At 43.6% G+C, this 15563-nt stretch overlaps 1 protein-coding gene across 12 annotated transcripts in view; it reads right to left on the bottom strand.

The window, feature by feature from the left end:
- Positions 1 to 15563, bottom strand: part of LOC126185655 (C-Jun-amino-terminal kinase-interacting protein 4) — a 270109-nt gene that overhangs the window by 54572 nt on the left and 199974 nt on the right. For all 12 annotated transcript variants that reach the window (XM_049928155.1, XM_049928156.1, XM_049928146.1 and 9 more), the window contains one exon: positions 14511 to 14654. In XM_049928155.1, coding sequence (XP_049784112.1) covers positions 14511 to 14654 — 144 coding nt within the window. The remainder of the gene's footprint in view (positions 1 to 14510; positions 14655 to 15563) is intronic.

The raw sequence follows: 15563 nt of genomic DNA, 5'->3' as shown, positions 1-15563 counted from the left end.
ACGGGATTTGGTATCCCTCTTAAAATTTGTACCCCTACACTTTCCTCCATTGCCAAATTAACCTTTCCTTGCCACAGGATATTGCCTAATACCCTGTCCCTTTCTTTAGTCAAACTGTGCCAGAAATTTCTTTTCTCTCATATTTAATTAAGTAGCCTTTCACTACTTACCCAACTGATCTTTAGCATTCTTGTGTAACATCACATTTCCAAAGCTTCTATTCTCTTCTTGTCTGTACCATTTACTGCCCATATTTCATTTCCATATACGGCTACACTCCAGACAAAAATTTCCACAGAAGACTTCATAACAAATTATTATTAGACGTTAACAATTTTTCTTGTTCAGAAAAGCCAAATATGATACTCAAATCACAGCATTCTGAAAGCTACACACATGCAAACATAGTAATCTTTGATTGTAGAACTGGCAAGCTGGTACTAGAACCTGATACATTGTACAAATTTCTGAGTAAAAATAGGTATGGGGTGCCTGAAACACAATGACCAAAACAACCTTATATGCTCGTAAAATGGATGGATCTACAACATTTTGATAAAGCATTTTCAGTGGAAGTGTTTGCAAAATGTTATTTTATGATTCATCCAGGAATAATTATTGAATGTGTATAAGATGTAGGGTTCAAAATGTGCACAGGGAAAGATTGTAGACTTGGTCTTTGTTTTGTACACATTATATGAAAGTTGCTGGAATGCTGAATGACTTGAAATGACAGATTCTCGAAGAAATAAGTCAATTGCATAATGAAAGTGATATAAATAATCACAAACAATTGGTTTGCTAATTTCAAGATCTACCAAATAACTGAATACTTGTCATGTAGGGATCACAAACAAAATACCAAATTACTTCAACAAGTGATACCACATGGGCAATTGAATGAAAAATAAAAATTTCAACAAGATGCTACAGAGCATAATATTCTCCACAAGTGGCATGCAGAGCATGTCTGTAGCTGTAAACTCTAAGGTGATTAGTAACACCAGCGATAGCAGTGTAACACTAAATGCTACCATCTGAATTATAATCGAACATCAAAGAGAATAAAAAAACTAAAACTCTGCTCCACAATGGTTTCATTATATTAAATCACCTTTAAAGTTATCTTAGAAGTCAATTGCTAGTAAAGGTAAAGTAAAAGTCTGTTTAGCCAAGCACAATACACTGAGATGTGTTTCTGTGCAAGATTGAGAGAGTAATTTCAGTTTGTGAAGGACTCAGCCTCTTAAAAGCAATTATAAACTTATGTTAGCCACTGTTAGTATAAAGTTATTTATATAAAAAAAGTGTCAATTATGTCATAACACATGTCAAAGACTTCTATTTGTCATAACCTACGTATGAAATGTTTCGCGCGCGCGCGTGTGCGTGAGCACGGCTGCTGCTTAATTAAAATTTGTAGCATTACTGAATTCCGTACACAACACTGCACAAAAAAATCAACGTACTTTGATAAGTGTTGCATAGGTGAAGAATGTGAAAACATATTGGAACTTTTTGTTTCTGTGTGATATTACATGTTACACTGTAATGTCACTTGTACAAGATGGGCGAACTGTCTTAAGATTTCCATAGATGAACATAGAAGAAGAAAAAGATGCAAATGTTGATAGCAAACATCAGTGTTCCTATTTACGTAAGTCATCAGTGAAAAGGCACAAAATAAATAAATAAATTTAAAAACCTAAACAGTGACTAACTGCTCGACTTTCATGAATTGCTTTGAGAGTTCAACAGAATTAAAATAATGAAGTGTAAGGGTGGTGCAAAAAAACTATGGCCAAAATTTCTATGTTAACATGTATTTTTATCTTTATGGGCTTACATTGTTATATTTTATATGTTAGAGCAGTTGATATAAAGTACTGTCTTCAGTATAATACATATTTTCTTTTATGACATGTGTCACATTTCTGCTTTCATACGGTCTTTAACTTTCTGAGCATGACTAACCCTACAATGTGGCCAAGAGATGAGTATTGTATATTAGCAACCAATAAAATTTTTATGTTGTTGGGTCTGATGAAAAAAGAATATTTCAGTAGCAAATGTGGCCCTTAATACACCAACATCAAAGTTCTTGCGAAACGAAAGATACAATGATCAACAAAAATCGACATAATTTTTTAACCATTCATAAACAATAACCAGCCTCACACATCCAAATAAAACACTTTATTTCACCAACAATATATAAGAAACACAGATGTTACTGGAGTATTCTACATGGACCCAAATTATATGAAATTTCACATAAACAAAAAGCACATGCTCCACTGTAATAAAATCAAGAAGAATGACAATGCAATTCTTTGTAGCAAAAGGTCATTAATGGTAGTTGTAAAAATTATTTGTAATCAAGCGGATAACCAAACATGTAGTAAAAATATTAGTAAGCTCAAATGCTAGTGCAACCACCTAATAACATCCACGAGCTACGATGCACTTATATTTTAACACTGTCTGAAGCAATTCAAACATTTAAACAAACTTTCAAAAATATACTTTGCAACAGAATGTAACAAATAATATGATCACCAGAAGTCACAAAGCTCTCACATTTCCATTACAGTTCTTTTTATAAGGTGCATTTGTTGAGTCTTATAGTCTATTAAATTTAGATAATGGTTTCTAGGATATGATCTGTTTGTAAGTGACATTTTATATTCAGTTTTACAGAGTATGAAAGTTGAACCTGCTGCTTGCTACGAATTGTATTTTCTTGTATTTACTATACAAGATTTAAACGGATAACAAGGTCTCTACAAATCTAATCACTTGAAAAGCACTTTCAGTCTAAGACTTTGTGGTATGGTACAGTCTTGTTTTCCTACAAGGTGTACAACTTTGCTTCTGCCATTTTTTCCCCAACATTTGGGGATTTAAAGAAACAAATTGGTTACACATGTATCATTCAAAGTATTTTCCATCGCTGGCCTCTACTTTCTCCCATCTTTCAGGCAGTGTACGAATCCCACGTTGAAAAAATTGTTCATCTTTTGAAGCGATCCACAAATCGATCCAATTTGTGACTTCTTCATGAAATCGGAAGTTTTGGTGAGCCAGGCCATGTGCCATTGATCTAAACAGGTGATAGTCAGAGGGAGCAATGTCTGGAGAATATGGTGGGTGGGGTAAGACTTCCCAATTTAATGTTTTCAAGTATGTTTTGACCTCTTTTGCAACGTGGGGTCGAGCGTTGTCGTGCTGCAAAATCATTTTATCGTGCCACTTGCTGTATTGTGACCGTTTGTCTTTTAATGCTCTGTTCAAACGCATTAATTGCATTTCATAATGAGCACCTGTGATTGTTTCACTTGGTTTTGCCACATCATAGTACACGATGGCGAGCTGGTCCCACCAAATGCAGAGCATGATCTTGGAGCCGTGAATATTCGGTTTGGCCATCGACATGGAATGAAGACCGAGATATCCTCATGATTTTTTGCGTTTAAGGTTATTGTAATGAACCCATTTTTTGTCCATGGTCACAATGTGATGCAGAAGTCCCTTCCGTTTTTGCCTCTGAAGCAACTGTTCACAAACACACAAACGCCATTCAACATCTCTTGGTTTCAGCTCACATGGGACCCCAAGTTCCTTGTTTCTGAATCATGCCCATAGCCTTTGAGACGTTCTGAAATGGCTTGCTGTGTCACTCCCACTCATCGTGCGAATTCTTCTTGAGTTTGACACGAGTCTTCAATCAGCAAGGTCTCCAATTCTGCATCTTCGAAAAAATTCTCTCTTCCACCACTGTGCCGGTCTGCGATGTTAAAAATCACCGTTCTTGAGGCGCTGAAAAGACTCACGACACATTCTTTCACTAATAGCGTCCTTGCCATACGTACTTGAGAGCATTCGATGAGACTTAGCCGCTGTTTTCTTCATACTGAAACAAAACAGTAACACCTCCCACAAATGACGAGAATTAGGCTCGTAAAGTGACATTTTCAATCAAGACCAACTTTATGATGCAGACACAAATCGACTAATGTTTGAATGAGGTTATGTTGACTGAGGTACAAGCTAACTGCCTGACATCTGTGATCTGTTTCTTTCGACCGCTGCTTACTGATGTCACCAAATATCGGCAAACGGCGGAAGCAAAGTTCTACACTTTATATAATATATTTTCCTATGCTGACAGATATTCTGCTTTTCTTCATGTGTTGACAATTATTTAGGTTATAATTCTGAAGACCAAAGTCTCATACAACTCACCTTAAATTTGTCAATTATTGAGAACTTTATAAATTATTAAATATTTTGCCTGTTTTGCAAGAGGTGTAAATGCACCACCACCTTCTCCCAAACTATATTAAATGCTTTACTGAAGGGGCTAAACAAATAAGAACAAATATTTACAACACAGGAACAACCCTTTCACTCTGCACATTGGCTACACCCTTCTTTTATGCATTTATGAGACACTGACAAGAGGAATTTATGGACTGGCTCTATTTGATATTTTCATATTTTTAGGTTTTGGTGATAAGCACCCAGTATAACTTTCCTAAAGCTGTTTGACACATTTCTGGGGAAAGGGGGGGGGGGGGGGGGGGAGAGACTTGAAAAACCTGCCTTTGAAGATTTTTTAATGCTGTTAAGTACAAAACATATTGAGCACTTCAACAGAGTAGCCAGTAGCTGAGTGTATAGAGTGTAAGTCTCATAATTGTGACATTGCTAGTACAATTCCTGCTAGCAGCCATTTCTTATACTTTTATTTGAATTCTATATTTATTATCACATGAAAATGTTAATTAACAAATAGTTCAACATAACATCTATATATTATAAAAGACAGATTGCTACTCACCATAAAAATGACATGTTGAGTTGCAAACAGGCACAACGAAGAGACTGTTACACATGTGTCAAATGTGTAATAGTCTTTTCGTTGTGCCTGTCTGCAACTCAATGTGTCATATTTATGGTCAGTAGCATTACCACTGTTTGATATAAATGGAGTTTCAAACCAATGATCTGAATTTGCATGGTAAGAATTAAGAAACAAGGGACGTGCCAGCAAGGAAATGTGTGTATTTTAATGGCTGAGGCCTAGAGTTTCAGATAATTTACATTAGATGTCAGTCACCGAGTCTTCTCTGTTTGCAGTCAGTCAGAAGTAAGATGGTGTCCACTCAACAGACTGTGTCTGGCGTACTGCAGCAGTTTGCAAAGAGCGAGTCAGTGATTTTGGTCCAGCGTGCTTTTCCTTGGCATTTTGGCACTGATCCGCCTGCGCCTAAAAAAGTTTGTTGTCGATATCACCAGTCATAAGAGATAAGATGCTTGTGCAAAGGGTTCAGGTTGATCTTGTACATCTAATGACACGTACAAAAAATAGTGACTGGAATGAGCTATCTTCAAATGCTGAAGAACTGGCATTTCCCACAATCTCAGGAGGACTATGATGACTTATTTTCCAAGAAGATAGGTCTCCACCACACTGGCACAACTTATGGCAATTTCGCAATAGTACACTGCCTCAACACTGGATAGGATACATGGGACCCCAAGACAATGCCTTGCATTCTTGAACTCCACGATCACCAGAGATCACCTCATGTGATTTTTCTTGTTGGGATACATGAAAGAAAGTGTGTTCATGTTCTCTCTGCATCATGACAGAGAAGAACAGAATAAGAGCTGCATAACTTCTGAAAAACAGATACATTGTGTAAAGTTTGTGACGAATTTAACTGTTGTGTAGATGATGCTTGTGCTGCTGCTGGTGCACACAGAGCATTTGTAATAGCACAGCTAAAACTAAGATTTTTTGAGTACATTGCAATTTTTTCATGTTTTATCAATAGATACGTAGTTTTAAAATCAGGTAATTCTTTCTGAAACACCGTGTATATTATAAAATGTATGTGTATGTGTACACATATCACACCTCTTACTATACTGAATCAATTTCAATCAAAGTTGATATCCATATCACTTACTATTCGGAAAGAAGTGCCGTTGAGGGGGGGGAGGGGGGGGGGGGGGGGAACGGGACCTGCCTATCTCTGAAAGGGGTGGGGTTGAAATAGAAGTGTAATAAACCACGCATAATACCAAAACCAATGGAATGGGAATGAAATTGGCCTGATGCTGAAGCATAATACAGGAACACCTGGAGCAATTTCAACCAAATTTGCTGGGTACATGACCTCTTATTTGTATACAAATATTGTGGGAATAACATTTCCCTACTACCACTAGAGACGAAGCTGTGAATGAGAAGGGGTGACTTAAAATGTTCCAATACAACTTGCTAATATTTATTGTTCAAATGGCTTTAAGCACTATGGGACTTAACATCTGAGGTCATCAGTCCCCTAGACTTAGAACTACTTAAACCTACGTAACCTAAGGACATCTCACACATCCACGCCCGAGGCAGGATTCGAACTTTTGACCATAACAGCAGCGCACTTCCAGACTGAAGCGCCTAGAACCGCTCTGCCACAGTGGCTGGCATATTTATTGCCTGTATTTAGTTGACCTGAAATACTTTTAAAAAGTATGAAGGGCAATTTTTGTTAGTCTGCTTGTCAACCATGTCACAATAGTGAACACTGCCGACAGTTCTGTCAATGGGTTTCAGGAACCAAGCACAAGCCAAAGAGCTCCATACTACAGATAAATTTAAATTCCTCACTGGATTTGTGTGATGGAAAACAACAGAGAAGCAGACATATAAAAATGTGTGCAATATACATCACAAACACTTATGTTCAACACATTCTCTTAGAGTCCCTGAATCAATTTAAACCAACCACATATTACTTATTATATGGAAAGAAATACTCCATAGGTAAAAAACAACCAGCCTTCTAATGGAGTGAAAGTCGGGGGAGGACAACTGATTGATTGGTAGAGAAGGGGGAGAAGGACATGGACAGAGAGAGGGGAATGAGAAGGGCAGATGAGGGGGGAGGAAGAGGTGGACAGAGACAGGAGGGGGTAGAAGGGGTGGAGGAGGGGGGAGGAAGATGAGCGGGGAGGAAGAAGAGAGGGAGGGGGAGAAAGAGGGGGAGGGGGGAGAAAGAGGAGGAAGAGGAAGAGGAAGGAGGAGGAAGAGGAGGTGGGAGGAGTAAGATGAGGGAGGAGGAGTAAGATGAGGGAGGAGGAGGAAGAGAAGGGGAAGGAAGGTTAGGGGGAAGGGAAGGAAGGGGAGGGGGAGGAGGGGAAGGAAGGGCAGAGAGGGGAAGGAGGAGGAGGGGTGGGCAGAGAGGGGAAGGACGAGGAGGGGTGGGCAGAGAGGGGAAGGAGGAGGAGGGGTGGGCAGAGAGGGGAAGGACGAGGAGGGGTGGGCAGAGAGGGGAAGGAGAAGGGGGGAGGCGGGCAGAGGGGTAGGGCGTGCAGAGGGGAGAGGGGGAGGCCGGCAGAGATTGGAGGCGGGCACAGGGGGGAGGCGGGCACAGGGGGGAGGCGGGCACAGGGGGGAGGCGGGCACAGGGGGGAGGCGGGCACAGGGGGGAGGCGGGCACAGGGGGGAGAGGGGGGGCGTGGGCAGAGGGGGGAGAGGGGGCGTGGGCAGAGGGGGGAGAGGGGGGCGTGGGCAGAGGGGGGAGAGGGGGCGTGGGCAGAGGGGGGTGAGGGTGGGCGTGGGCAGAGGGGGGTGAGGGGGGGCGTGGGGCAGAGGGGGGTGAGGGGGGGCGTGGGCAGAGGGGGGTGAGGGGGTCGTGGGCAGAGGGGGGTGAGGGGGGAGGCGGGCAGAGGGGGGTGAGGGGGGAGGCGGGCAGAGGGGGGTGAGGGGGGAGGCGGGCAGAGGGGGGTGAGGGGGGAGGCGGGCAGAGGGGGGTGAGGGGGGAGGCGGGCAGAGGGGGGTGAGGGGGGAGGCGGGCAGAGGGGGGTGAGGGGGGTGAGGGGGGAGGCGGGCAGAGGGGGGTGAGGGGGAGGCGGGCAGAGGGGGGTGAGGGGGGAGGCGGGCAGAGGGGGGTGAGGGGGGAGGCGGGCAGAGGGGGGTGAGGGGGGAGGCGGGCAGAGGGGGGGTGAGGGGGGGAGGCGGGCAGAGGGGGGTGAGGGGGAGGCGGGCAGAGGGGGGTGAGGGGGGAGGCGGGCAGAGGGGGGTGAGGGGGGAGGCGGGCAGAGGGGGGTGAGGGGGGGAGGCGGGCAGAGGGGGGTGAGGGGGGAGGCGGGCAGAGGGGGGTGAGGGGGGAGGCGGGCAGAGGGGGGTGAGGGGGGAGGCGGGCAGAGGGGGGTGAGGGGGGAGGCGGGCAGAGGGGGGTGGGGGAGGCGGGCAAAGGGGGGAGGCGGGCAGAGGGGGGAGGCGGGCAGAGGGGGGTGGGGGGAGGCGGGCAGAGGGGGGAGGCGGGCAGAGGGGGGAGGCGGGCAGAGGGGGGAGGCGGGCAGAGGGGGAGGCGGGCAGAGGGGGGAGGCGGGCAGAGGGGGGAGGCGGGCAGAGGGGGGAGGTGGGAAGAGGGGGCGTGGGGGTGGAGGCAGAGAGGGGCGTGGGGGTGGAGGCAGAGAGGGGCGTGGGGGTGGAGGCAGAGAGGGGCGTGGGGGTGGAGGCAGAGAGGGGCGTGGGGGTGGAGGCGAGAGGGGTGTGGGGGTGGGAGGCGAGAGGGTGAGGGGGGCGGGGAGAGGTGGGAGGCGGGGAGAGGTGGGAGGCGGGGAGAGGCGGGAGGTGGGGAGAGGGGGGAGGCGGGCAGAGAGGGGAGAGGGGGCGTGGGGGTGGAGGGCAGAGAGGGGTGGGGGGGCGGGGAGAGGCGGGAGGCGGGGAGAGGCGGGAGGCGGGGAGAGGCGGGAGGCGGGGAGAGGCGGGAGGCGGGGAGAGGCGGGAGGCGGGGGAGAGGCGGGAGGCGGGGGAGAGGCGGGAGGCGGGGAGAGGCGGGAGGCGGGAGAGGCGGGAGGCGGGGGGGAGTTGGGCAGAGAGTGGGAGGGGGGAGTTGGGCAGAGAGTGGGAGGGGGAGTTGGGCAGAGAGTGGGAGGGGGAGTTGGGCAGAGAGTGGGAGGGGGAGTTGGGCAGAGAGTGGGAGGGGGAGTTGGGCAGAGAGTGGGAGGGGGAGTTGGGCAGAGAGTGGGAGGGGGAGTTGGGCAGAGAGTGGGAGGGGGAGTTGGGCAGAGAGTGGGAGGGGGAGTTGGGCAGAGAGTGGGAGGGGGAGTTGGGCAGAGAGTGGGAGGGGGAGTTGGGCAGAGAGTGGGAGGGGGAGTTTGGCAGAGAGTGGGAGGGGGAGTTGGGCAGAGAGGGAGGCGGGGGAGATGGGAGGGGGAGTTGGGCAGAGACGGAGGTGGGGGAGATGAATGGGGAGATGGACAGAGGGCGGTGGAGGAGGAGGAGGAGGAGGAGGAGGACAGAGAGGATGACAAGGGGGAGGTGGACAGAGAGAGGAGGAGGAGTGGGGAGGTGGACAGAGAGAGGAGGAGGAGTGGGAGGTGGACAGAGAGAAAGGAGGAGGAGTGGGAGGTGGACAGAGAGAGGAGGAGGAGTGGGAGGTGGACAGAGAGAGGAGGAGGAGTGGGAGGTGGACATAGAGAGGAGGAGGAGTCGGAGGTGGACAGAGAGAGGAGGAGGAGTCGGAGGTGGACAGAGAGAGGAGGAGGAGTGGGAGGTGGAGGAGGTGGACAGAGAGAGGAGAAGCAGTAGATGGACAGAGAGGGGGAGGAGGAGATGGGCAGAGAAATGGGGAGGATGACATGCGGAGAGAGGGCGAGGAGGATATGGTGAAAAAGAGGGAGTAGAAGGAGAAGATGGGCTAATAGAAGATTAGAATAAAGAAATATCCAGGAGGAGGAGGAGGAGGAGGAGATTAGTGTTTAACGTCCCGTCGACAGCGTGGTCATTAGAGACGGAGCACAAGTTCGGCTTAGGGAAGGATGGGGAAGGAAATTGGGCGTGCCCTTTGAAAGGAACCATCCCGGCATTTGCCTGAAATAATCTAGGAAAATCACGGAAAACCTAAATCAGGATGGCCGAAATATCCAGGCAGTGCCAGTTTCTCAACTGGATTTTACTAAAAGTAATGTCTTTTTAACTATAGTTACTAGTTGCATGGAAATAAGAGTGGTCACACAGAGTACATTATATCTGAAACAGGAATGCAAAACTTGAAATAGAATAAAAAATACTTTTTACCTGTAGAGATTTAACAGTATTAACGACTGTAATTTTTTTTATATCAACACAGCCATTGCACATTTTAGTACTATATTTTTATATACCATATGCAATAGGTATTTAAACATATCTTTTTTTTATTTTCTTTCATGCCAATTAAGGACCATGTGAAGATAATTGTTTTCTTTCTTTTTCCTCCATCCTTCATTTTCTCAGAATGGGCTGTTTTCCTCCAGTTGTTTTTCCGTTCCTGAAAACCTTTCCATTTACTTTCTTTGTCTGAATTTGTCTGTGCAAAGTAAGGTGTCCTGATCAATGTTCATTTCTCTTAAGTCCTTTTTTTCCGTTTTTCTGCTTTGACAGAATGTTTGTATCTCCTCTATTAACCTGTCTTTTTTCATCCTCTCTAGATGTTTATAGAGTAACATCTTATTATGACCTCATCTGTTATTTTAGGGCAGAATGAGTATACTTTATTATTTGGTCTCAAATAATATTTTTCTTGATTCTTTTTTCTATTTGTTCCAAACCATTTAATATCATTTTGCATCCATATAGCCCAGAGCTCGTGGTAGCATTCTCACTTCCCGAGCACAGGGTCCCAGGTTCAAGGGTCAGGGATTTTCACCTGCCTCGAGATGACTGGGTGTTGTTGTGTCGTCTTCATCCCCATTACAGTCGGAGGAAGGCAATAGCAAACCACCTCCACTAGGACCTTGCCTAGTACGGCGGTGCGTGTCTCCCACATCATTTCCCTATGCTCTGTAATGGAGTATGGGACATCATCATCATCAACAACAACATCCATATAACAGTACTGTTTATGAGTCACAGATTTCTGGTTTTACAACTGTATTATAATGCCTTAACTCGACATCTTTAGACAAACATTTTTTATTTTACAGATTTCTCACTTTCATGTATAATCTTTTCATTGTTTCAGTTCTGATTTTAATTGCTTTTTTCTCAGTTTTTATGCTTATATTTTCATCTATATGTAACCTTTGGGAGGGGTTGGAAGTATCTTGGTTAGGATATCCCTCATTTCAGGGTATGATGATAAACAATCAAAGCCCGGACGAAGGATGTGGTTTAGTCGTCCTACTCTGGGATGGTACTGGGGCACTTCTTTGTGGTTGGTTCTTGGGATGGAGGTGAGGATCAGGAGTGTGTGAGGATATGGCATGGGAAATCTGTTTGTAAATTACATCTGGAGAGTATTGCCTGTCTGCAAAGGCCGTTATGAGTTCTTCAGCATGTTGGGTGATGGATTTCTCATGACTGCAGAGGCTTCTAAAAAGAGTGGCCAGGCTGTATGGGTGGGATTTTTTTTGTGTGGAAGGGGTGGCAGCTGTCAAAGTTTAGGTACTGTTGATGATTGGTAGGTTTGATGTGGAGCGAAGTCTGGATGGAGCCATCTGAGGTGAGGAGATCGACATCTAGACAGATGGCATGATGGATAGAGCAGGACCAGGTGAACTGGGTGGAAGACAACAAAATGTGAGATTTCAACAGCTGCTTTGCAGCCTGTGCCATTTGGATCTGCACCACCACCACCACCACCACCACCACCACCACCACCACCAGCTTTTCTGAGCTTTCCTTCGCTCCTGTAACCTTCCTGGACTGAACCTAAGGTAACTTGCTGCCCCAAACCCATTAGTGTGTGTGTGTGTGTGTGTGTGTGTGTGTGTGTGTGTGTGTGTGTGTGTAGGGGAGGGGTGGTGTGGTGTGCACACATGTCTGTGTGTGTGCGTGCTCACGCATGTCTGTGTGCATGCGTGCACGTTTTTCCTGTAGTTAGATAAAGGAAGTACATTCCAAAATCAAATCAAGCTCTGTACCTTTTATTTGTGAACCTAGCAACGATGCAGCACTTTTGCCTTACAGTGAGACATCTCCCTTATTCCTAAATTATTTGATATTTTCATACACCTGATTATTTATTTAAGGTTTAGAATTTGCTCGGGGGAGTAGGTGTTATTTTAGATCCAGGTTGATACTCTCCAATATGTTTATCTAACTAAGGATTTAATATGTCCAGAAGAGCATTCAATATGATGGTTTGACTATTGTGTGTAGCAATTTTTGTTTTTTTGTTTGAATTCTGGATTTATTATCAGATGGAAATATTAATTAACTAATACTGAATAATAATAATTTTCTAGAAAAATGTAAAAAAATGCTCTCTACTTAACAGCACTCTAGAACCTTCAAATCTTCAAAGGTGATTTTCAAGTTTTTTTTGTGAAGTGCATCATACTGCTTTAAGAAACTGATGTCCAGCTACTAACTTCCAAGCCCCATAAGTGTGGGGAAATCGAAGAGGGCCAATCCATAATACCCTCTTGTGAGGCTTCAAAAAATTTTACTATTTTGACTGAGAATCATGATAATGAACATTATCGGTACCAGCATGCAGCACAAATGGCAAAACTGCTGATTCTATGGTGTCAGAAGTTTGGGTGATTGATTCAGCGCATATGGGTCGCCTCACTCTGACGTCCCTGAAATAAGCTGTTAAACATCTTTCGCACTGAAGTCTGGCATTGCCTACATTGGCAAAGCCACATCTGAATACTGCCTTACATTTATTTATTCCAATGTTTACATTCTCCACATTGCACAAAATCAGTCATCTTGCTCTGACTTTAGCAAAACCTTACTGTGAAAAATACACAATGGATGGCATGGAACACAAACAGTAATTACTGACATAAGCACCACAGTCAAAGGACTAAGTACAGAGAGTAACAACGTGAAAGCTGCTTACAACAGTGGCATCCCTGACAAGGAAAATGATCTATTTCTCAACACATATTTTAGGACTGTTTTAACCTAGTTTTGACAAACACTATCTCCTGCAAAAACAAAAAACACATTTTTAAACATTTTTGAGGACTGTATTCTTAAGCTTTTAAAAAACCACAGCTATTTTTTTACACAAACCTTTCACTGTTTCTTAAAATATCTGGCTTTAAAATTTATAAAATCCTGCATGCATTTGTGCAGATTCTGGAGAAATGCGTTTCCACTCTAATGTTGACACCTCAAAAAAACTTGGTTTTAGGAGGACTGTGAAGCTTCTTGGAGCAATGAAAATTGCTGCCCATGCATTTTTTTTAACATAAGGCAAAAAAAGAAGTCTTTAGATGATAAATCGTGTCGATATGCTCACTAAGACATTCAGTCAGCATTTTTGTCTGTCAAATAATTAGTTATTTAATGTGCCGCGAGCCAAGAGGCATTTTCATTGTGAAGAATGGATGCAACATTTTTGGTTGTTTTTCCATATTTCATTGATGATGTGCGTCAAAGAATTTTTTGTTTATTATTTGGCATTAATTGTTCTCAAATTCTAGCAATGGTCATGAGATGTGCATTGTAATCAAACAGCGGCGGTTTATTTGAGACCTACTGGCAGATTAAAACTATATGACAGACCATGGCTCAAACATGGGCCATTGCCTTTCATGGGCCACTGCTCTACCAACTGAGCTACTCCACTGACTCTTGATCTATTCTCACAGTTTCACCTCCACCAGTACCTAACCTCCCATCTTCTAAACTTCTAAGACGTTCTCCTGGATAACTTGCAGTACTAGCACTCCTGAAAGAAAGGACATCTTTCATATCAGCACACAGTCCAATCCAAAGTGAAAATTCAATCTGAAAACGATTTGCCAGGCTGTAGCTAACCCTAAAATTTTTCAGAAGACTGAATTATATTTAATTATATACCAGCTAACAAAAACTTGCATAAATATCCAGCGAGATTTTTAAGGTCTGCAAAGGTTACCAATTTCCTTTAAAAGTCCAGAATTTTAAAATTTTTTGCTTCACAAAAGCAAAAATGTAGTATCCGACGACTTTCAGTATAAGTGAGTCACAACTGTAATCAATCAACTCTCACAAAATAATGTTTCTCTAGTGTGTTTGACCCTTAGTAAACAGAACTATCACAGGATATTGGATGTACACAGAGAAAGGAAGCACAGGTGACCAGAAATCACAATATGGAAGTCAAGAGCGATAATAATTTTGAATCACACCTCACATTTAATAGTGCCAATAGTGGTTGTTGCTAATTAATGAAAAAGTTACCATTTTATATTTTTTAAATGCATACTTCAATACTTCAGAAGGTCAGGCACGCACACACGCACACACACACACACACACACACACACACACACACACACACTGAAAGTGTCGATATTTTTTTTGTGGAAAGTACAAAAAGACTGTTACATTCTGAAAGGACAAATAATCTATAGTGTTACCCCCGTTTTACTAGTCCCTCTTTACAACAGAGTGGCTTTTGCACTAACAATGATTCTGTATTCATGAATACCTACCTCATTAATTGTACATTTAGTTACAGAAGAGACAGAATTTTGTACTAATTAGATAACAAAACAGAACTGACCTATACGGAAGTCTATGTAACCTTCTCCTCCTGACATAACCAACATAGATGACGGTCGCTTTGATTCCAAAGACTCAGTTTCTAGGTTTTCTATTATTGGTGTATCAGTTGTCATACTGCTTGCTGCAGACACGCCACCACTTCCTGAGAAAAGAAATAGGAAACCATATCATATCAGCAATTGCAGAAGAAAACTATAAAAATATTACTTGTAGCTAAAAAATATGTACACTGTTGTTGCATGAATGGACGAAACGCGACTACACAATTAGTTGTGTAAATCTGGTACTTACTTGCACGTGAAACAAGTAGAGCCATTATTGGAACAAATTTGGAACTGTATAGACTGATAGACTGAGGTTTACTGTCATAATGGTAATTTTAAGCATCTGGCAACAATCTGCATCTAGTACATGAGATATGTGATTGTACATTTTTACTGTTTGTGTTGGTTTCCAAAATGTAGCAATGTATCTCAAGTTTCGTTTAAAATGTTTAAACACTGCAACTGAAATGTTTTAGATGATGCAACCAGAATACAAAAATGATTTTTTGAGCCCTTGCAACGTGTACGGATGGTTTTCACATTTTAAAAATGAGCCTGAAGCCTTAAAAGAATTGAACCACACGCCAGCAGACTTGTAACCAGCTTTAAGTAATGCAAATGTGAACAATGTACAACAATTGCATCACACTAAACAATGAACTAATATAAAAACAATGCAAGTGAACTTGATATTGTTATAAGCACCACTCACAGTATCATGCATTACAGTTTAAGTGTGCAGGTCATGAGTAGTTCTGCACTTGTTGACACCTTAGTACATAGAGCACCATGTGCAGGTGTCCCTGAACTCCTTAGAAGTAGTCAATACGGACTGATATTTTTTGTTGAACATTATCACAGGGGATGAAACACTGTGTTTTGAGTATGACCCATGGATGGACTGTCACCTGAAGAGTGTCACCTGATGAGAGTATACATGTCAAAATCAAAGGTGAATACTTTGTTCGTCATTTTTTGGTTTCTTGAGGAATTATTCGCCATGAATT

This window comes from Schistocerca cancellata, chromosome 1 (genome assembly GCF_023864275.1).
Source record: "Schistocerca cancellata isolate TAMUIC-IGC-003103 chromosome 1, iqSchCanc2.1, whole genome shotgun sequence".
NCBI lineage: Eukaryota > Metazoa > Arthropoda > Insecta > Orthoptera > Acrididae > Schistocerca > Schistocerca cancellata.
This window is presented reverse-complemented; position numbering and strand designations above follow the sequence as displayed.